Source organism: Schistocerca nitens, chromosome 9 (genome assembly GCF_023898315.1).
Source record: "Schistocerca nitens isolate TAMUIC-IGC-003100 chromosome 9, iqSchNite1.1, whole genome shotgun sequence".
Taxonomy (NCBI): domain Eukaryota; kingdom Metazoa; phylum Arthropoda; class Insecta; order Orthoptera; family Acrididae; genus Schistocerca; species Schistocerca nitens.
Window position 1 is genome coordinate 485,042,860 of NC_064622.1, and position 24,334 is coordinate 485,067,193.

Genomic DNA, 24,334 nt, shown 5'->3' on the forward strand with positions numbered 1-24,334 from the left:
AAGGATTATATAGAGGGTTTATACAAGGGCGATGTACTTGAGGACAGTATTATGGAAGTGGAAGAGGATGTAGATGAAGATGAAATGGGAGATAAGATACTGGGTGAAGAGTTTGACAGAGCACTGAAAGACCTGAGTCGAAACAAGGCCCCGGGAGTAGACAACATTCCATTAGAACTACTGATGGCCTTGGGAGAGCCAGTCATGACAGAACTCTACCATCTGGTGAGCAAGATGTATGAGACTGGCGAAATACCCACAGACTTCAAGAAGAATATAATAATTCCAATACCAAAGAAAGCAGGTGTTGACAGATGTGAAAATTACCGAACTATCAGTTTAATAAGTCACAGCTGCAAAATACTAACGCGAATTCTTTACAGACGAATGGAAAAACTGGTAGAAGCGGACCTCGGAGAAGATCAGTTTGGATTCCGTAGAAATGTTGGAACACGTGAGGCAATACTAACCTTACGACTTATCTTAGAAGAAAGATTAAGAAAAGGCAAACCTACGTTTCTAGCATTTGTAGACTTAGAGAAAGCTTTTGACAACGCTAACTGGAATACTCTCTTTCAAATTCTGAAGGTAGCAGGGGTAAAATACAGGGAGCGAAAGGCTATTTACAATTTGTACAGAAACCAGATGGCAGTTATAAGAGTCGAGGGGCATGAAAGGGAAGCAGTGGTTGGGAAAGGAGTGAGACAGGGTTGTAGCCTCTCCCCTATGTTATTCAATCTGTATATTGAGCAAGCAGTAAAGGAAACAAAAGAAAAATTTGGAGTAGGTATTAAAATTCATGGAGAAGAAGTAAAAACTTTGAGGTTCGCCGATGACATTGTAATTCTGTCAGAGACAGCAAAGGACTTGGAAGAGCAGTTGAACGGAATGGACAGTGTCTTGAAAGGAGGATATAAGATGAACATCAACAAAAGCAAAACGAGGATAATGGAATGTAGCCAAATTAAATCGGGTGATGCTGAGGGGATTAGATTAGGAAATGAGACACTTAAAGTAGTAAAGGAGTTTTGCTATTTAGGGAGTAAAATAACTGATGATGGTCGAAGTAGAGAGGATATAAAATGTAGACTGGCAATGGCAAGGAAATCGTTTCTGAAGAAGAGAAATTTGTTAACATCGAGTATAGATTTAAGTGTCAGGAAGTCGTTTCTGAAAGTATTTGTATGGAGTGTAGCCATGTATGGAAGTGAAACATGGACGATAACCAGTTTGGACAAGAAGAGAATAGAAGCTTTCGAAATGTGGTGTTACAGAAGAATGCTCAAGATAAGGTGGGTAGATCACGTAACTAATGAGGAGGTATTGAATTGGATTGGGGAGAAGAGAAGTTTGTGGCATAACTTGACTAGAAGAAGGGATCGGTTGGTAGGACATGTTTTGAGGCATCAAGGGATCACAAATTTAGCATTGGAGGGCAGCGTGGAGGGTAAAAATCGTAGAGGGAGACCAAGAGATCAATACACTAAGCAGATTCAGAAGGATGTAGGTTGCAGTAGGTACTGGGAGATGAAGAAGCTTGCACAGGATAGAGTAGCATGGAGAGCTGCATCAAACCAGTCTCAGGACTGAAGACCACAACAACAACAAAGTAGTAAAGGAGTTTTGCTATTTCAGGAGCAAAATAACTGATGATGGTTGAAGTAGAGAGGATATAAAATGTAGACTAGCAATGGCAAGGAAAGCGTTTCTAAAGAAGAGAAATTTGATAACCTCGAGTATGGATTTAAGTGTCAGGAAGTCGTTTCTGAAAGTATTTGTATGGAGTGTAGCCATGTGAGGAAGTGAAACATGGGCCATAAATAGTTTGGACAAGAAGAGAATAAAAGCATTCGAAATGTGGTGCTACAGAAGAATGCTGAAGATTAGATGGACAGATCACATGGCTAATGAGGAGGTCTTGAATAGAATTGGGGAGAAGAGAAATTTGTGGCACAACTTGACTAGAAGAAGGGATCGCTTGGCAGGACGTATTCTGAGGCATCAAATTTAGTATTGGAGGGCAGCATGGAAGGTAAAAATCGTAGAGGGAGACCAAGAGATGAATATACTAAACAGATTCAGAAGGATGTAGGTTGCAGTAGGTACTAGGAGATGAAGAAGCTTGCACAGGATAGAGTAGAACGGAGAGCTGCATCAAACCAGTCTCTGGACTGAAGATCACAACAACAACAATTAATCATTGTATACCATGCTTCTCAATTATTCGATTATGAGAACTTTTCTACCTCATATTGCCACTATTTTTTTGTGGCATGGAGTTGGAAGTGTAGAAGCTTTGCATGTTTTCCACACCCAATATCCGCATTTATCGTAGCTGATAATTTAATCATCAGAACAAAAGCAGAATATCAAGTGAGAACAGCTAACACAGGAAGCTGATAATTTATGTCTGAATCTACAACCATTTCTGATGATTTATCGCCATGACTAGAGAATAGTTCCTGTCGGACTATGTTACCCAACTACTGTATATGTTAATATACACAGCTACCAGAAAACCATGATTGCGTGGACTTGAAGGGCATAGAACGGTTTACGGATTTAACGGAAAATGGAAGACAACGTTTCACGACTGGGATGTGATACGTTTCTTATGAGGTATGAAAATGAGGAGAAAAGGAACTTTCTAATGAGGAGAACATTTGTTTCCACATCCACCAGTGCCATGTTTACAGATGATGAGGCCCACTCAGATTTTTAACACCACAGTCATTCTCTGCATCTTATTGTGAAAAGCATGTGCAGCACTGGTGAACTATTTCGAGGCAGCGGCAAATTCCATTTATAAGAATTATGCTGTAGTATTCTTAACTCATTCACGTACTCAGCAAGTTCAACTCAATAATTTATTCAGCAATCACTGACAGATTTGTGGTATTTCTTTCACTACTGGAACCGATGACCTCGCTCTCTGGTCGCTTCCCACAATAAACCAACTAGTTTTCTATTACCATCACTTCCATTCCAGGTCGATCAACCTTCGCAAAGTATTATTGTGTAATTCATTTGTAACCTCACAAACATAATAGTTTGTTGCTTTACCTATTCCGCGTTTAAAAGTGTTGTCCATGAATTTAGTAATAAACACGAATTTATCATTAACTCTTGTTTCATTATGTAGTGATATGAAACCCTAGACAACCTATATACAGAGTAAATGTGGGCATGTCCCTTCGACCACTAATGATATGCACAGGCATCCGCTATTTGTTTGCTAGAATTCACACGGGAATACTGTACCTGTTGACTATCATAAGATATCGATTTTACACTATCATGACAGCAGAAACTCTGGCTTGCTATTTAATATGTGAATATTATACATATAATGTGGAGTAAACTGAAGTCTGGCGAGATGCAGTGTGTTAGACATTTATTACAATGTTCCAGAAAAAATGGAAGTGACCAGGAAAAGAAGAGCTTCGTTTGAATTATTTCACATGCCCTCAAGCCATTTCACAATTTCCTGCTGAGAATATCATTATTGTCGTTAGTAGCTCAAAATTCACCGATTCTGTGGAATATGCCTTCACATCTATTGGCACGGAATGCCATCTGTCGCCTATAACTGCGGATTTAATGGCCATCTATAGACCCCTCTGTTTCATTAAACAGTCCTCACTCACACGTTTCTTTGTTGTGTAGAGAGTCAATGAATGGCCTTCAGGCTATTGTTCAGAGTTTATCTCACCACCCCTTGGTTTCTGCCGGCCACAACCTTCTCACTGATCATGGTGATGCTGCCTCTTTAGTTTATTTCCTTTGTGTTCCTGGCCCGATAACATTGGTAATGAACTTGCCGATCATCTGGCTTGAGGGTAGTGGGGTTGTGACCTGCCTTCGATTTTTCGTGTCCCCTCTGGGGACAGATTTGCGGCTTTACATCAAATACCTTGTGGCTCAATCATCAGCCAGCTCTTGAGATGCTACACCCCCGTCTAATAAACTTCGCACAATCAAGGAGACTCCCACCATGTAGCATTATTCCCTTGGCCTCTGCCAGCAGGAATCTACCATCCTCTGCCACCTTTGTATGGGCCAGAATAGGTTGACACATGGTTCTCTACTCCACAATGAGCCAACGTTTCGGGTGTTAACAGATGACCCTTGCATTGTTTCATCTGTTTTCGGTTTTCTTCATGAAAGTGGCTTGTACTCTCAGGCTTAAGTCCTTGAATTTTAATCCCTCAGTTCGCATAGGTGTTGGTTATAGAGGCCTTGGCCTTGCTTCCACACTGGCCAGGTTCTTCCTGCATTTTCCCTACATTTTGTCTGGTCTGTTGTGCAGTTTTATTTCTCCTTGTCTTGTATCTTCTTCCCCTGGAGTTGACCCTGTTATATCATGATAATGCTATGGTGTGGAGGACAGGTCTGTGGTGGTGCTGGTGCCCCAATACGTGTAGCATTTCTGGGGCACCCCTGCCCTTCCCATTCCAACCCATTCCCCTCTCGTTCTTTCCTCTTGCTGCTACCGTGACATTCCTTTTCCGTCGTCGTTTGCTGCTATCCTTTTCTGTTGACTGGACTATGCTGTTTGCGTTGTTCTGTCCTCAATTTCTGCCATCTTAGGTCATGGGACAGATGACCTCACTGTTTAGTCCCCTGCGTGCCCCCCCTCCCCCCCCCCCCCCCCCCCCCAGTTAGTTGACCAACTGACTTAACTAGGGTGTACACAGCAGGAATCTCTAATATACTGCCTCTTCTAAACTTTTTTTTTTTATATTGACACACCACCATTTGACTGTACTGTTGTTTATTTAATTACAACCCCAGTTTCAGCCTTTTATGCCATTTTCAAGAGACTGAGTTTGTCAGTAATATATATTGCAGAACATCAAGCTCAAAATCGGCCATAAATTACGAAAAATATTGGCTCCCCACGAAATGCCAGATGTAAAATTATTGTCTTGTAAAAAGATCAGTATAAGACAGTGATTTTACATCTGGCATCAGTACAAGATGATGATATATATGTTACTGACATAAATTCAGTCACTTGAAAATGGCACAAAGGGCAAAACCTGGGTCATAATTATACAAACAACAATACAGTCAAGTGGCAGTGTGTTCATTTAAAAACTATTGTATGACTGTTGCTCAGCAACATCAAAAACTCTTCTAAACTTGTTCTTGTGAAGACCTTATTCATTCTTCACAATTATAGCCTATTTTAAATAAAATGCTAATATTACAACTACTTTATACCACTACAAAACTACAATAAAACACCTTAGCAAATTCCACAACTACTAATACTACTGTTAGTACTACAGAGTATGTTCTCTTTCTGCTCAATTGTTATGATCCATCTACATTATCAGTAGTGGTTGTTTCTGCTACTGGATCTGCTTTCATATGACGCAGGTCAACAGCCATTGTCTGCTAGATTCCGTGGGCATAAGGCAGCATATCAGTAGTTTTCCCACTATAACAAGTGATTCCATGATTCTCTATAACATCTTAGAATCCATATTTTTGTGATCATTTGCAATAACACAATGTACATTCTTGAAAAACCATTTCATTCAGTGGTTGCTGACCTCAGCCGCCTTCTTTCCACCTGTAGAGTATGCTGTCTAACTGGGATGGCAGCATGCTAGTTTGTAGTTGAGTGCCTAATGAAGGCTTCCTGGCCATTCCTGGATACTGCAACAGCTACAGTGTCATCTAGGAAGCCCTAAGTTGAGGCATTCCTCAGTGGTGCTTTGTGTTCCGGCATCCTTGACATTAGATGACCATTACCCACGATACTTGAGTACAGCGCACTGTGCGATGTGTGCTCTGGAGTGTCCACATTGTTGTGTATGTGCAACAATCATTCATTTGTCTTTCAATTTTCTACAGATACATAGCATGCTGGTCAAGACCAGTCAGGTAGTGTATCGGTCCACTTGACAGGTTAAAAAATCTCATTTTTAGTGTCTTCCTGGTGTAAGAGACACATTCATGTATTCTCCTGTTTGTGCCCTAAGTGTCTCACTCATTTTGACACAGTTGTAATATGTAATATGATATTAACTTTTTTTGTACAGGCTTCAATTCTAAGTATCTTTCATACACCCATTTGACTGCCTTTCTTTAACCAATATAAGGCTCCCCCTTTCCCAATGTTCAAGTCCAATGGACATATTCTTACAATCACTAAAAGTGCATTGGTCAGGGTAGTGCAGTTGGCGTCCATTAATATTAGCAGGACTCTTCATTGAACTCTTATGACTACTGAAGCTAACTTCACAAACTGCTATCTACAAGCCCAAATGCTCGCACTATATCATATGACTGATGCTACTATAATCAATCTTATTTTATTTGGCAACTAGTTTCAGCACTTTACTACACCATCTTCAGGCCTCTGACTGACGTAGGAAGAATCTGCCTCGGTTGTGATCAAAACAGGGGCCAGCCGTGCTGGTATTAGTAGATATTTGCTGCAGTGATCACTTCAACCGTCACCTGCCGACTGAATAGAAAGCTAACTTTCTGACAGTCTTTTTGTTGTGCCTTTCTGTGACTCGGCATCTCAGCTATATGGTGAGTAGCAACTATCCTCTTCATAATATTGTTACATTCCATCCTGGATTTTCCATTGTTTGGGTAGATTACAGATTATTTCATCTTGATTTATTCTACAGTGTTATATCTTTATAACTTTCCTTGATTCACAGTGTTACTAGAGTAGTGTCTTGGTACAGCTAAATGTACTGCTGCAGAATTGTCTTATTCTATAAGTACCTACACTTCCACTCTCTTATGTATGGTTAGTGTCAATTCTTGCAATTTAAAATAAACATCACCACCCAACAATGGATTTTCCAAGCTATGAAACACTCATTTCTTCCAGAATATAATACCATAGGAAACAGTAGAGTCAAGATAAGCAAATTTGCCTCTCTAGCTGGGAACCCGAGTAGGCACTAGCACACTGACAGCATTTGCACTGGTGGTAATCCAACTGTGCAGTCGCCACATTGTGCTGCAGGCAATGGGAAATACTACTCTGTCACAAAAACTTATGGATATGTGTGCTGCCACACTGTTAAGAACTTTGTAGGGACACGATACAGTTGAAAGAAACCAGGAACGACAACATTTTCTCACACACAGGAAAAAAGATGTGAAAATATTTAGATGACAGCCTCTTCACCTCTGCATAACTACTGCAACCCACATCCATTTGAACCTGCTTACTGAAGTCAGCTTTTGTCTCCCTGTACAATTGTTACTCTCCAAACTTCTCTCCATTATCAAATTGACAATTAGCTGTGAGAATACAAAGGAAAACGCCACTGAGTTTCTCCTGACAGTTCTTGGAAGTTCTCGGGAAGAGACTGCGTTCTAGGAGTCCTTCTCCAAGACTACTTCAAAATACATGTGCTCGTATAAGTTTAAAGTTAAATAAAGGTCTGTTGTTTACAGTTCCTGGAAACTTCCTTAATTTCAGACAAACTGGGCAAAACAATTTAAATAAAACACTGCACCATTTTATGAACTGGTCATGTAAACTGTTGCCAGTAGGCTAGGAGGCAGCAGGGGAACTACTGGCTTGAAGCATTAAACACATCAGTGTCAGTGACAGCAGAGATTATCTCTGTAGTGAATAGAGCAGCATTTTGTTTTTATGAATGTTCTTGAACATGATGTTTTCAAGAAAGCTTCCCATCCATCTTCAGTCCAAGAAATTTATAAAATATTTGACTTAACTCACACATGATCATATAATGTTTATAAATGTTATGAGTTAAAAATTGTATGCACTGTGTTTTGTCACCATTAAGTGATCATGTTCTTCCATCATTCATGTGCTTACCCACTAAACCTGCTAATTATACCAATTACATTACTTTCCACATCTTACAAAATGATACTTGTGCACTGCAAATAAAAACCCATTTTCACTTGTTAGTGATTATGATGGCAGATACATCAATAAGAGCGATGTGCCATAATTAGAAATGAAATGTTCACCTACTTTTAAACACTGTATATCAATTTTTCCATTTTCTACACATCGTAGGACCATTAACATTTTTTTCTCTAATTCCATGATGTTGCAACTTACATGATATATTGTTATCCAAAATATGAGTGCTTTAATATTTTATTGTATTATTTTCAACCAAATATGTTTATTTTCAATTAGATATAAAACTGGACAAAGCCAAACAAGCTTTCTGGAACCAATTTTTCTTTCACAGGAAATGGGATAATCATAATAAATGAAGGAGACAATAGCTGATTGAATGTTGCACTCTAAAAATAGTGGTGGATGAAAAAGTGCAAATAAAACTAGTACTGATAAGAGAACTATTGTGGTGAGGCTGTGAAGTGTTAGGTATTCTCCTGAGAACTATGTGGTATTTTTGTAAAGCACTTGCTCCTGGCCAGGGAATGATGACTGCTGTTAGAACACCCATAAGAATGTTAAGTGTCATGCAGAAACAGTATTTCACGTATGCTAAAGCAGAATGACATATGTCTGTTAAATCCAAAGGTGCTGCTAAGCAGTGGCTTTTTAGTTTGTTTGTTGGGTCATCACCCACAATTTTCTTGATTTTAGTACATTCAGTACCGGAGCCCTCTTCTATACCTTGTTCTTATTTCCTTTGGTATTGACAGCTATGATGGAAGTAGTGGGGTGAAGCTGATGATGAAAGCCAATTCTGTACGAGACCTGAACTGCCACCACTGCAACATGTCCCGCTTGCACTATGCTGGAGTTTCAGGCAGCTAGCTGTCCTGTGTGATTGTTAGTTGTACTCCGAGATATATGTTTGTTTGTTTTGTTTACATTTGCAGGGTTAATATTTTCTCCAATATTACTATTGTTTCTTGTGCAATGCTGAATAATATTGGGAACAAGGTTGTCAAATGTTATTCAGTGGAAAAACCTATGTCACCTCTCGGCCAGGGGACTTCCGTATACAAAGTCAGTACAGAGAAATGGTTTACACCCACACTGTCAACATTGGTTCTCGATAATGCTACCAGTCATTAAGTTGTTAAGATGCCTACAGTGGCAAAGTGGAAGGAGGAGACAGTAGGCCTCAGCACTGAGATATCAAAGTGATAAATTTAAACAGGTGTGCTTAAGGATTTAATAACTCTCCACAAACCGCAGTTCCCCATGCACGAAATTGATGAGCTGCCAAAAATAAATGGGCTTACAGTCACTAGGGAGCCACCTTGTCACTGCCATATCAAACCCAGTAAAACTGACGCGGTCTGATATCAAAGGCTTTTGATAACAATTTTAAAATAATTACACTATTCACTGTTGAGGCAATCTGCATTCAAGCCACTAGGAAAGTCACCTCCAAAGACTGGAAGAAATGAAACAATCATAGGCAGCACATTTTGGAACAAAGCATGGCAGAGTGAAAGCTATGTTGATAAAATTCGTCATAGAAAATTATCACATTATTTAATAATGAAAGGGACAGAGTTACTTCAGGCATTTGTGATAACGACAACAGTAATATCAGTCAAGTTTTTACATAATCATCACAAAAAAGATGCACAGGTGGATTCAGCTGAATGTAGGCAGTTTAAATACCTGCATAGCAAAATTATGTTTCTATAAGTTTTGACTCCCCCCCCCCATTAACCATGGACCTTTCCTTTGGTGGGAGGCGTGCGTGCCTCAGCGATACAGATAGCCGTAGGCGCAACCACAACAGAGGGGTGGGTACCTGTTAAGAGGCCGGTCAAACTTATGGTTCCTGGAGAGGGGCAGCACCCTTTTCAGTAGCTGCAGGGGCAACAGTCTGGATGATTGACTGATCTGGACTTTTAACATTAACCAAAATGGCCTTCCTGTGTTGGTACTGTGAACAGCTGAAAGCAAGGGGAAACTAGAGCCGTAATTTTTCCCGAGGGCATGCAACTTTACTGTATGGTTAAATGATGATGGCATCCTCTTGGGTAAAATATACCAGAGGTAAAATAGTCCCCCATTCAGCTCTCCAGGAAGGGACTACTCAGGAGGACATCTTTATCAAGAGAAACAAAACTGGTGTTCTACGGATCGGAGTGTGAAATGTCAGATCCCTTAATCGGTAGGCTAGAAAATTTAAAAAGGTAAATGGATTGGTTAAAGTTAGATATAATGGGAATTAGTGAAGCTCGGTGGAAGGAGGAACAAGACCTTTGGTCAGGTGAATAAAGGGTTATAAATACAAAATCAAATAGGGGTAATGCAGGAGTAGGTTTAATAATGAATAAAAAAAATAGAAGCACAGCTAAGTTACTACGAACAGCAAAGTGAACGCATTATTGTAGCCAAGATAGACACCAAGCTCATGCGTACCACTGTAGTAGAAGTTTATATGCCAACTAGCTCTACAGATGACAGAGAGAGTGAAGAAATGTATGATGAGATAAAATAAATCATTCAGATAGTGAAGGGAGACGAAAATTTAATAGTCATGGGTGACTGGAATTCAATAGTAGGAAAGGAAGAGAATGAAAAGTAGTAAGTGAATATGGAATGGGGGTAAGGAATGCAAGAGGAAGCCACCTGGTGGAATTTTGCACAGAGCATATCTTAATCATAGCTAACACTTGGTTTAAGAACCATGAAAGAAGGTTGTATACACTGGATACACTGGAAGGTTTCAGATAGATTATGTAATGGTAAGACAGAGATTTAGGAATCAGGTTTTAAATTGTAAGGCATTTCCAGGGGCAGATGTGGACTCTGACCACAATCTGTTGATTATGAACTGTTAAAACTGGAGAAACTACAAAAACGTGGGAATTTAAGGAGATGGGGCCTGGATAAACTGGAAGAACCAGAGGTTGTAAAGTGTTTCAGAGAGAGCATTAGGGAATGATGGACAAGAATGGGGGAAAGAAATACAGTAGAGGACGAATGGTTAGCTTTGCGAGATGAAATAGTGAGGGCAGCAGAGGATCCAGTAGGTAAAAAAATGAGGGCTAGTAGAAATCCTTGGTTAACAAAATAAATATTGAATTTATATCTAAAACATATCTATTGTTTTTAGATATATTTTTCCCACGTGGAATGTTTCCCTCTATTATATAAATATTGAATTTAATTGATGAAAGGAGAAAATACAAAAATGCAGTAAATGAAGGCAAAAAGGAATACAAATGTCTCACAAATGAGATCAACAGGAAGTGCAAAATGGCTAGGCGGGGATGGCTAGAGGTCAAATGTAAGGATGTAGAGGCATATATCACTAGGGATAAGATAGATACTGACTAAAAAAAAAAATTAAAGAGACGTTTAGAGAAAAGAGAACCACTTATATGAATATCAAGAACTCAGATGGAAAAATGGTTCTAAGCAAAGAAGGAAAAGCAAAAAGGTGGAAGGAGTAAATAGAGGGTCTACACAAGGCGATGTACTTGAGGACAATATTGTGGAAGTGAAAGAGGATGTACATGAAGATGAAATGAGAGATATGATACTGCACGAAGAGTTTCACAGAGCACGGAAAGACATGAGTCGAAACAAGGCCCGAAGAGTAGACAACATTCCATTAGAACTACTGATAGCCTTGGGGGAGCCAGCACTGACAAAACTTTACGATTTGGGGAGCAAGATGTATGAAATACCCTCAGACTTCAAGAACAATGTAATAATTTCAATCCCAAAGAAAGCAGGTGTTGACAGGTGTGAAGGTTACAGAACTATCAGTTTAATAAGTCACGGCTGCAAAATACTAACACAAATTCTTTACGGACTAATGGAAAAACTGGTAGAAGCCAACCTTGGGTAAGATCAGTTTGGATTCCATAGAAATGTTGCAACTGGTGAGACGATTCTGGCCGTATGACTTATCTTTGAAGACAGATTAAGGAAAGGCAAACCTATATTTATAGCATTTGTAGACTTGCAGAAAGCTTTTGACATTGTTGACTGGAATATTCTCTTTCAAATTTTGAAGGTGGTAGGGGTCAAATACAGGGAATGAAAGGCTATTTACAATTTGTACAGAAACCAGGTGGCAGCTGTGAGGCGAGGGGCATGAAGAGGAAGCAGTAGTTGGGAACGTGTGACGAAGCAAGCTGGGGCAATTTTACTTCCCCTTTTGTTTTGCCATCTGCTTCCTTAGAATTCACTTTTTCACTTTTAACTAATTACCATTAACATATGTGAATATAATCTGCATTTTCATAAAAGACAAAGGTTGGCCCCCAGTTTTAAAGAATATAACAACAGATCCAATTTTGTGCTTAGTGTTATGTATGTAATTGATTTTCTAATTTATTTCTATTATTCCTAGTTAGTATCTTTTGTTATAGGGTGAAATCAGTGATTGTTTTGTAACAAATTCTATTCTTGATGTATAAACAAATATAAATTATAAACATTTGGAGGAACAACCAATACTATTCTTAAAGGATCTATTTGGCCCTATTCAAAAACGTTAGAAAAGCCAGTCCTTAATTAATTCCAAAGTAATTAACAGTTTTGCCAAAAGTATTGTTTGCATAAGTATATATGTTAATATCATGATTTAAACAAATAATTCGGCTAAACTCTTGCAGTAGAGGAAACTGCTAAAAAGAACCAATTTTTCGATGTATTCAGTTAATCTAATGAGCTAAGTTTTAATTGTAATTTCTGTAAATTTAACTTCAAACAACGTGTAGTTTCAGTACCTACTATTGTGAGAATATATAAGGGCCCAATTTTTGGCCCTGAGACAGTCAGTCCATGGCCGAGACAACAACAACAATAACAATGCTTCAACTTAACTGTGAAATAAGTGTAACACAATTAGGTGCGTGTTGAAACAATGACAGTGTCTGTTCCATACATACCTTGTTATTCTTCAAGAAGTGTGTGATAAGTTTTTTACTGCTCATGGATGTTCAACAAGAAACTGTTGTAGCAGTATGTGGATGTTTGCCTGCAACCTATTAATGAGGCTTATCGAAGGTTAAACAATAATGCTCTGGCCATATAACTGTGTATTATTGAGGGTTGTGAACAGTGACAGTAAAGTATTGAGAAATGCAAATGTGAACCTGTTGACTACATCATTTAAAGTAGTCAGTGTTGTACTTCCACACTCCATTTTTCAGCCAGCGTAGTAACACAGTAAGTTGACACAGAGAACAATCAGCGAAGAAATAAATCACATTTGGTGCCCCAGGTGAGGACTGTTGTATGGAGGCATAATAAACGACGACTCATGAACTTTGACAGTGAAATCAAGTGAGGTTTACAGTGCAGTGATGCAACTGCCAATTAACGCTTGGGTTTCATGGCCACAGTAGGACAGCAGCCAATCAGCAAACGGGTTCTATGGAAGCAGCCATTGAGTGCAGGAGCAGCCAATCAGCACACAGGTGGACACAGCTGACTGGGATAAACAAGACGCTTCACCGAGAGAATTGCAACTAGCCGCACTGTGCAGAGGTTGGACCAATATGACAACCACAGCAGCAGCAACAACAGCAGCAGGAGACGAGTGACTGAAAAATAAGGTATTTCACAGCGAAAGCCATTTTATATTAAGTGATACATAATGAGTGATCTTAACGAACAAGAAAGTGTGATTTAAAACAAAGCTGTAGAGGTTAAGTTTTTAGATAAATAGAATGACTTAATGGGGACTGATTAGCAGGACAATAGTGGTTACGGAAAATTGGAAGAGATGTTAAGGCAAATTATGAGTAGTATGTGTACGAAAAAAGAGATTTGTACGTTGGAAAACAGTATGAAAAAGGACATCAGGAGGTTGGGAAATAGTGTACAGAAAGTAGTACATAATACATTAATAAGTAGTAAATGTGAAGAAGAGAGAGAGAGAAAAGCTTTGTGATGACTGTAGTAGGAGGGTGGAGGCTTCCGAGAAATTTTGTGCTGAAAGTAGAGTTAAACTTGAGAACAAAATCAATCACATTAAAAGTGATTCAGAAACTGAGGTAGAAATCAAGTGTGCAGTAGTGGTCGAGGTAAAACCGGTAAAAGTAAATGGAAATGTAGATTCAAAGTTGACTGAAGTGGAGAAAAAGGTAGAAGAGGTACAAAATCTAAAGCATATAGAAAGTGAAAGTGGGACTGAATCTGACAGCAGTTGCTACAATGGGTGTAGCAATGACGAATCCAGTAGTGATGAGGACGAGGTATTTGATTTTATGATTGATAATGAGAACAATGTGTTAAGTAAAGAAAGAATAAAGGAGGATAATGTTGGGCCTAATGAAGAGTTAGAGTTTGAGAGTGGTACTGAGGAAGAGGACCCTGCTATCTGTCATTTGACTGTGTTCAAATGGCTCTGAGCACTATGGGACTTAACATCTGAGGTCATCAGTCCCCTAGAACTTAGAACTACTTAAACCTAACTAACCTAAGGACAGCACACACATCTATGCCCAAGGCAGGATTTGAACCTGCGACCGTAGCAATCGTGCCGTTCCAGACTGAAGCGCCTAGAACCGCTCAGCCACATTGGCCGGCTATTTGACTGTCTGATAATCAATTTGATAAGCAGGGTGATAGTTTTTCCAGAGAAAGGATTAATGAGGATTTGTTGTATGAAGATGATCACATGGTAAGTAAAAAGGAAGTGTGGCACCCTGTAATAACAGCAAGTGTACAAGGTATACATGTTAAGTGTTTACTGGACAGTGGTAATTATTTGAATGGCTTTTCACAGCCATTTTTTGAATCTATTCAGAACACAGAGGGTATAGTAGTCATGCACGTTTCTGGAATAAAAATTATTGATGCTACTGGTAAGCTATCAAAGAGTGTGAAACTAGAGGTACTATTAACTGTAGAATTGGCTGGACAGTTGTTGGAGTGCAATATATTGGTGATTCAAAATCTCCACTTGATGTTATATTTGAGACTAATTTCCTGTGCAAATAGCAAGTAGGGGGTTCAACATTCTGTGTTGGATTCATTATGTGGCGATAATGCTTACCCCAGCTGTCTGTCTCATTTTTCGTGTTTCCTGAGTCAGTCAAACTCTTCTCCTATCCTATCTGTAGTTTATAAGTGAATCACAAACATTCTATCTTTGACTTTACTGTAATTTTGTACAGTAGGATACTTTGGTATAGGAATATTTTAGAAAAAAGTTTCTCCAGAGAGAGAGAGAGAGAGAGAGAGAGAGAGAGAGAGTGAGTGTGTGTGTGTGTGTGTGTGTGTGTGTGTGTGTGTGCGCGCGCGCGCGCGCGCGCGCGCGCGCGCGCGCGCGCAGCATAGAAGAAAGTAAAGTGGTACCATGATTAAAGAATTTCTGTCAAAGAGGTAAAGTAAACAGAAAATGAAAGGTGTCAGCATATGTGGAGGATAATTACCATCTGAAATAACCAGCTCATGTGTGTAGCAGCAGCGGTAAAATGCAGTATAAACCATCTTGAATCCTAGGTATTAGTATTAATTGGGGTATAATATAAGTGTGTGTGTTCAGTGCAAAAAGTATATGGCGATAACTATCTACTTATAGAAGTGCGTCATGGTACAGCCTTTTCTAATATTAAGGAATTACAACTTTGAACATAGTTGCCTGGGGTAATGTGTGGAAAGAACAAGCAAGATTTGTATGTATATCGCTGTTCAGGGTAGACTGTCAAGCAAATAACAGTTTTTCTAAGTGATAATTTTGTCTGATCAGTAGTGAGAGTTACGCTTGCCTTAGCATAAGGATCTGTTACTGTGGAGTGTTTTTCTGTAGAGTCAATTTGCATTAGATAAGCAGAGCAGGTGTTTATTTATTAGATACTGAAACAATAATGGAATAATAAAACAATTAATAATGTTACAGTCTTAATGGTTAGGGAGCCTGTCTCTGCAGTAAGGATATTTTTTGAGAATGCACTCCACTAGCTAATGAGGTAAGAAAGGTAAGTAAAATAATGGCACTGACAGACATGATTGAGTAATAAAAAAAACTGTATACACACAAATGTGATGTAACTGTATTGATGATCTATTTTTGAACTAGGCAACATTGTGTACTGTTTATATTGTGCAATTCATGACACTGCAGCTGGGAATGAGACCTTAGCAGAACGAGCAATATTTTAGTGAGGTACAAGTCATATAACTGCATTATCGGATCTATAGGTTATCTGAAATCTTCTATTTGTGTTCTGAGGAATTATGAGCTTAAAGTGGCAATTCTGGAATGAAGAACAATAATTCCGCTGATTAACTGATAACTGTGGTGCAAGAGTAATGTGAATATTCGGACAGGTCAACTATTTGTGATGATTTAATTTTCTGGTTGGATGAGAGTAGTGCTCAGAGTTGAGTAGACAAGTGAGGCTATGATTTGGTACAACTTCAATCCCCTTAATTTTGATTTGAGTAATAATTAAGTTATGTGGCAGTGATTCTATTCTTTTTTCATAACGTAATGATTAGTAAATCTATGCTACTGCACATCTTTAGTTTTTGCTATTTTGCAAATGGAAAAGAAACAAAAGTCTTTCAAGTTTAACCTGTTTTGGACAGTTATGACTTAGAGTAAGGTTTTGTAGTGTAATGTGCATTTGACTTTACATTTTTACTAGTCCACACCTTTCGTATTATATTCAGATTTAGTGCTAATTTTTGTAATGTTAGGAGAACTATGTAATCTATTTATTTATGATATAATGACTACCATTTGCCATTAGTGTTAGTTAGAAGTAAAAGTAAGTGTACTAAAGTAGGGTATTTCATCTGATTTTTTCCTGTACTGTGGCAGAGGAGAACCACCTCCAACAGAACTGATAGCAGTGCATTTCCTTACTAACTGCCACTTGGACCTGTTGAAGGCATGACAACTTGGTGAGAAAATGTGAAAAAGCTCATTAAAAGTGTGAAAGTGCTTGTGAAAACTACTAAACATTGAGCAAGTGAAATTTTGTCAGAAACAAGAGAACTGCAATGCCCAGTGTAATTTAACTTACTGCAACCAACAAGGAATTTTTTTTTTTAAGCGAGACAGGACTTGCATAAAATGATATGTATTTTTTAATTTAATCCTTGTTTATCCAAAAAGGACATAACTTATGGTGAAGATGCAAAATTTTTGTTAAAAGTATAATTTGTGGATATTTTGTGTGATTGTACAATACACTGCATGTAAATATTTTATATGGGGATTTTCATATGGCCAGTTCATATTTAAGTATAAATTTGAAAAAAAAAACAGATGTACTGTAGTTTTGATAATATTTCGTACATAATATTTTTTGTGTGTGTAGATTTTTAACCAACAGTCTGGGGTCATTTGTGGTCATTGAATTGCCCAGTTAGCTATTTGCAACATTTATCTGGTCAATCCAATGAGGGGGTGATGTGATGAAGCAAGCTGGGATAATTTTACTTCCCCTCTTGTTTCACCATCTGCCTCCTTAGAATTCACTTTTTCACTATTAACTAATTACCATTGACATACGTGAACATAATCTGCATTTTCATAAAAGAGAAGGTTTGCCCTCAGTTTTAAAGAATATCTCAACAGATCCAGTTTTGTGCTTAGTTTTATGCATGTAATTGATTTTCTAATTTATTTCTATTATTCCTAGTTAGTATCTTTTGTTATAGGGTGAAATCAGTGATTGTTTCGTAACTTAAATTCTGTACTAATTACAAACATTTGGAGGAACAACTAATACTATTCTTAAAGGATCTATTTGGCTCTGTTCGAAAACATGTTAGCAAAGCCAGCCCTTAATTAATTCCAAAGTAATTAATAGTTTTGCCAAAAGTATTGTTTACATAACTATATATGTTAATATCATTGTTTAAACAAATAATTCGGCTTTACTCTTGTAGCTCTTGGTCATGAGAGAGTCAGTCCAAAGCCGAGTTTCATGCAGGAAACCTGTGTTGGTTAGAACAAGAACAACAACAACAACAACAACAACGCTTCAACTTAACTGTGAAATAAGTGTAACACAATTAGGCGTGTGTTAAAACAATGACAGTGTCTGTTCCATACTTACCTTGTTATTCTTCAAGAACTGTGTCGTAATGTTTTATCTGCTCGTTGATGTTCGCCAAGAAATTATTGTAGCAGTATGTGGATGTTTGCCTGCAACCTATTAATGAGGCTTACTGAAGGTTAAACAATAGTGCACTGGTTAACTGTATTATTGGGGGCATATGAACAGTGACAGTAAAGTATTGTGAAACGCAAATGTGGACCTGTTGGCTACATCATTTAAAGTAGTCAGTGTTGTACTTCCACACCCCACTTTTCAGCCAGTGTAGCTATGCATCAACGAAGAAATAAAGCAGGGAACGTCATCACAAAGGGAGTGAGGCAAGGATGTCCCTATACCCGATGTTATTCAATCTGTATATTGAGCAAGCAGTAAAGGAAACAAAAGAAAAATTTGAAGTAGGAATTAAAATCCATGGAGAAGAAATTAAAACTTTGAGGTTTGCCAATGACATTGTAATTCTGTCGGAGACAGCAAAGGACCTGGAAGAGCTGTTGAACAGAATGGTCTGTGTCTTGAAAGGAGGATGTAAGATGACCATCAGCAAAAACAAAATGAGGATAATGGAATTTAGTCAAATTAAATCAGGTGATGCTGAGGGAATTAGATTAGAAAATGAGACACTTAAAGCAGTAGATGAGTTTTGCTTTTTGGGGAGCAAAATAACTGATGATGGTCGAAGTAGAGAGGATATAAAATGTAAACTGGCTATGGCAAGGAAAGCGTTTCTGAAGAAGAGAAATTTGTTAACATCAAGTATAGATTTAAAGGTCAGGAAGTCTTTTCTGAAAGTATTTGTGTGGAGTGTAGCCGTGTATGGAAGTGAAACATGGACGATAAATAGTTTGGACAAGAAGAGAATAGAGGGCTACAAAATGTGGTGCTACAGAAGCACGCTGAAGATTAGATGGGCAGATCACGTAACTAATGAGGAGGTATTGAATAAAATTGGGGAGAAGGGGAATTTGTGGCACAACTTCACTAGAAGAAGGGATCGGTTGGTAGGACATGTTCTGAGGCATCAAGGGATCACCAATTTAGTATTGGAGGGAGACCAGGAGATGAATACACTAAGCAGATTCAGAAGGATGTAGACTGCGGTAGGTACTTCGAGATGAAGCAGCTTGCCCAGGATAGGGTAGCATGGAGAGCTGCATCAAACCAGTATCTGGACTGAAGGCCACAACACACAAGTTTTGACTACCGATAGGAAGGTTATCATCAGCAACTGAGTTTGAATTACCTTCAACACAGGAACTATGTCTTAGCTGCACAAAAGAAATCCCTCTCACTGCATGCACTACAGTTGTTGCAATACTGAGATAGTGTATTTTGTATCACTACTCTTTTCTCTTCTATATTGACAGTTTCTTCACCTCTATTAACACACACAATTTTTTTAATGTTACAAACAAGCAGAAAGTCTGATCAGAAACACAACAATGCATTAATTATAATCAAAGTGCTCTGTTTCTCACAATGGCATCTAACAGGCAAATTCTGAGGTTTTAATACAAGCACAACCTCATGTTTAACTTGAATTTTTACATGTGAGTGATATCTGACATAGTTCAGTTTCAAGCAAATGAAAATACGATGTATTTTTTAAGATTCTGTTTGCATAATGTGTTCATCTAAATTCAATAACATAAAACTTTCCCACATGTTGAAACTCAGTAACGCTATCAGGAAATGCATATTTGTAAACTTTCTATGTATCATCTTAATAATTGTTAATGCAGATAAAACTGACAAGAAACATAGTGCAGTTCTTCCAGGAGAGACCAGCACTATTTTGATCTCTTTACATAAAATAGTTTGTGAGTGCAAACGAGTTGAACGAAATTTAAGGTTACATGCGTGTGCTGTGTGGATGTGGCAACTCAGCTATGCGTTTCCATGTATTCCTCCCCAGCAGTGAACCATTAAGTAATTCTGAACAGACTTTTCTAAGTTTTAGTGGATTCAGGCAACGTGTTTGATAACAAAACTGCAGAAAGAAAAAGCTGCAGCAAGGCTGTTTGATTACAAAAGCACCAAGACCATTTCTTCAGATTTGGCAGTAAACTTTGTTTATTTTCACAGCTTTTCTTCAGATTGCACTTTTTTTGGGATGAAGAAATAGTGAGCATGGCTCCAAAGATCTCAGGTTCATTCCCAGGTCAGTCCTAAGATTTCTATCACTTATCACTTTTGGCAATGTCTGTTAATGTGAAAAAATGAGAAGTTCCACCATTGTTCAGAATCTAAATTAAACTACAAGTTCTTCTGTAACTGGCTGGGTGAACCAGTTCAAAGATCAAAGGAAAGCAATAGCATAGCACCTTGCACAGTAAAGCACTATGATGTTCACATCAACCTTCAAGTTGTTGATACTTTTACTACCAAAAAGGAACAAAATGATCAAGTAACACCAAGAATAGTTTAAAATTTATGAATTTTATCTGTGGTCATTACATAATATTAATATTAAAATTACAACAAGTAACAAGAACTTTCTTTCTCAATAGCAATCTTAAACAAGTCTATTACTAGTGCATGCACAAAGCTGTATGCAAAACATACAAATACAATACAGGCTCAAATACATTTTTCAACAATGTTTCTCTTAAAAATGCATGTCTAGAGATCACTGGATCCAGATAAAGTCTTTCATTTTATTTAAAAAATTAAAGCTAGTTTATTATGAGCTTATTGCATTTTTAACATTTTAATATTATCTTAACTGCCATTCCAAAATCTATGGAAAAATTCTCATAACACTGGTATCAAATGAAAGTTTGTCACTAGTACATTAATCCTAAAAATTTATCTGAAGATACTGAGTGACAAATCATTTCACAATCGTAAGTGAATAAGAAAAAAAGGAAAATCACTGAGGTACTAAATTAGAAACAAAATAATTCTGATAAATAGAACAATAATTGCTTTACTGAGTCATCAACCGACATACTTCTTGTGGCATTGGCACATGGCAAAATAATGAACCAAGATTTTAAAACAAACTACTTCAAACTATGGAATAGCCACAACACATTCAGAAAATTACAATAATAAGCAGATGTATATAATATTGGTCAACGTGTGATCTCAAGGTCCCATAATTGAGAAGAGCACATTACGAGTACTGACAATTTCATTATGTATGATATAGAATGGCTTATGGCTCTACAGCCAGTCAGGTTTATGGGAATACCATGTGTTAGTCACTTTTCTGCCAGCACTTTTTAATATGAAAATAAAGGCAACAAAATCCAACAACTTGGGCAAGAACAATCTGATGAATGTCATTCCAAGTAATTTAGTTTTAGACAACAAAAGAAATGCCGCAAGTTGATAATATTTTATTGCAGAACATTATCTGGTAATCTTCGCAATGTTTAAATCCATATTATTAGACTTATGTAGTATAAGTGTGTATAAAATAAAGTTTCCACAGAAATGGCAGTGACTCAGGCTGGCTATTATCAACATTTGCAATGACAACTTTACAGCCAATGGGAAATATGATTCGATGCTTTTTTGAGGCACTTCTGTGGGGGAAAAATAGGTAACTCAGAGCATTACACAGAGATTTCAAGTGATAGAAAAACTTTTCTATTCTAAGTTACAAAAGCATGCAATTTGGATAAAGCATGAATAATTCATATCCTTATCGGCAACATGTATGTTGTATACAAGAGAGATACGGTCACTTATTACAATCTCACTCTCTTGTAACCAACAGTCTTATCAGGCTCCAAAGCCCTTGTGAAAAGAATGATTGAAAGGTGATGAAAGAATGCAGCATTAAAAGAAGGAAAATGCTATTTGAAGAATGGAATGAAGCACAGAAAAACAGCATTTGGAATACCATAAAATACATGCACAAACATGAAACAGCAGTAAGTGGTAACAGGAAATAAATGGAAAACATGTTTGTATACAAAAACATGTTTCTATACAAAATAGAGCAGTTTGCTCTTGCAATGAAAGTGTGCGCAAAATACTAGACATATTAGAAAGAACAGTCAAGTCAAAATTGTACTTTCATTGCATGATGCAATATTAATCTTATTGCCTGCTGAAATGCTGCATATGTCTTAACAATTCTAAAACCTCAATCTTTTCTTGAATAGAGCAACTGAATAAATCCCTGGGGAAAAGCTACCACAATAATTATTCCCCTTTACTTAGTCTGGGGAGGTAGGGTGAGGGAGAGGAAAGCAGGAGGGGGGGGGGGGGGGAGGAGAGGAGACCGTGCTTTCTGCCATACAATGGTATAATGTAGTGTATCAAACAGTACAAGATCCACCTTAGCAGGGATATACAGAGCACCGAGGAAGTTGTATGCGGCAAGGCATAATATAGTCATCCTGGTGTATCAAATATGTCTACAATTCCTTCCAATAGTCTCACAGGATTACCACAAAATTCACTGATCTCTTTTTACAGTGTCAGTAATTTAACAGGCAAAATTTGGAAGAAAAATCACAAAAGTGTCATAATACAATTACATTAAAGTACCAAATCATCTTTGAAAATATCAGCTGTCTTAGAATTTTTGTTCAAACAAGGGAGGGGCCTTAAGCAGTAGGTTAACAGTCTCAACTAATAATATTTATACTGTCTATTAGTTTTCCACAAAGTTTCTTCAGTTTTCTGAAATTCTAAACACTGCTTCAGTGAATTTTAACCCTTTCATTTCTACAATCGAAATGAACTTTTATTACTAAATATTTAATATCAATAACAAATTTCAACCTCAAGTTAATCTAGTCTCATTCATGCAGTCCAGGTAAAAACTATTACTGCCAACACTATATCACATATGGAAAGACTAATGAATGAAACTTGTTATGTTTCGCAAATGTGGGAATATCAAACAGATTATGCAGTCCGTCACATACTCTACACGTTACAAATCTGAGGTACCTTAGTTATCACAACAGAGATTCACAACCTACAATATGTATTTCTGTTTAGAAAATTCTTGTTTTTGTTCTGAGAAATACAAGTTCAAAGCAATTTTCATATTCATATGCAAGTAAGCTGTAATACACATTAAAGGATCTCATCTGCAATGCCTCTGCAAGTATAAGACTAAATGCCAAAGGCTGAATAATTTTAAAGCTTTCTGATCTCTAACGAACCCTTGGTCAAATAAAAGCAAACATTACTTATGTACAACACAAAGGGTGGTGCAAGTTCCTGAGTTTTCAATATAAGCTATAATGTGGGAAACACAGTCAGTGTGCTGCTTCATAAAGTATTTCTTGTTAGCCTTTAATTCAAACATTTTCTCATGAACTAGCAGGCTTTTTAAAATGGCACAAATGACTAGAATAAGAATATTAGCAAATATTTTTAATGTAATTAGCAACAGTGAAGCCCAGGAGCTTGTAAGTTTATTTCCTTTGACACTGATAGTGACATGGAATCGAAGATGGGGATAATACCATCCACACAACAACATACATTAGATGTAAATACATGTACACCCATCTTTTAACAAAAATCAACAAGGAATTGCATAAAGTCTTTCACAATGAACTCTAATACCTCCTTGTCAACCAGTAATATCTATCAGTAATAATAATTTTTCCTTCTTATTTAAGACAATAATAATACTTAAAAATGGCAATAATATGTTAACTGTGATGCCTCTCATGGGAAAGGTTAAATAACAACACAGTTACAGCAAGCAATGAACATAGAGGTGGAAAAAAATTTACATAATAACCATTCTTGCACAAAGAAATGTGCCTTTCTACAGTAATAAATTATGCTTAAATAGGTAAAATACTGATGGTGTGGAACAAATATGGCCATAATTGGGGATAATGCTAAAATAGTAACACAAATGACATCAGCCAGAATCCAGCATGGAAGCAAGTCTCCTTATCTGATTATGGATATCTGAAATGTCTTCTCTGTTGCACAGTGTCATCATTGCAGAAGGTACACCATTTTCCACTAAATGCTTCTTTATCAGCTCTAAAAGAAAAGAAATAACAAACTAAGTTCAGAAGTTGCATTAACAAGATGAGCTACTTCACTGATAAACAACCATGGTGGTTTCAGAAAAACATAGTGTTTCTACTGTGTTCTTTTTCCAGTCACAAGATTACAAATTTCACAATGTGGAAAACAGGAAAAAGTTAGTACTAAGCCACGGATAAAGGAAAAATAACAAACTAAAATACAAGGAGTCAATTATTACATCAGTATAAGGCGTTACAATTGTTAAGGTACTGCCATAAAAACATCATTATCCCAGTTGCAGTGAGAAATAAAAATTAATTTGTAAGAAATATCACAAATATAGTAAATTTGGTGCAATGAGTTTTATAACCATATTGACCACAGAGTACGTGAAGAAAGATAAAGAGGAAAACTATGCAACATG

General features: G+C 37.4%; 1 protein-coding gene across 1 annotated transcript in view; it reads right to left on the reverse strand.

Annotated features, from left to right (window-relative positions):
* Positions 1 to 20,401: 20,401 nt before the first annotated feature.
* The window catches only part of LOC126203538 (GTPase-GDP dissociation stimulator vimar), a 92,847-nt gene continuing 88,914 nt past the window's right edge, over positions 20,402 to 24,334 (reverse strand). Inside the window, exon 13 of the mRNA XM_049937862.1 lies at positions 20,402 to 23,922. Coding sequence (XP_049793819.1) covers positions 23,795 to 23,922 — 128 coding nt within the window. The 3' untranslated portion in view covers positions 20,402 to 23,794. The remainder of the gene's footprint in view (positions 23,923 to 24,334) is intronic.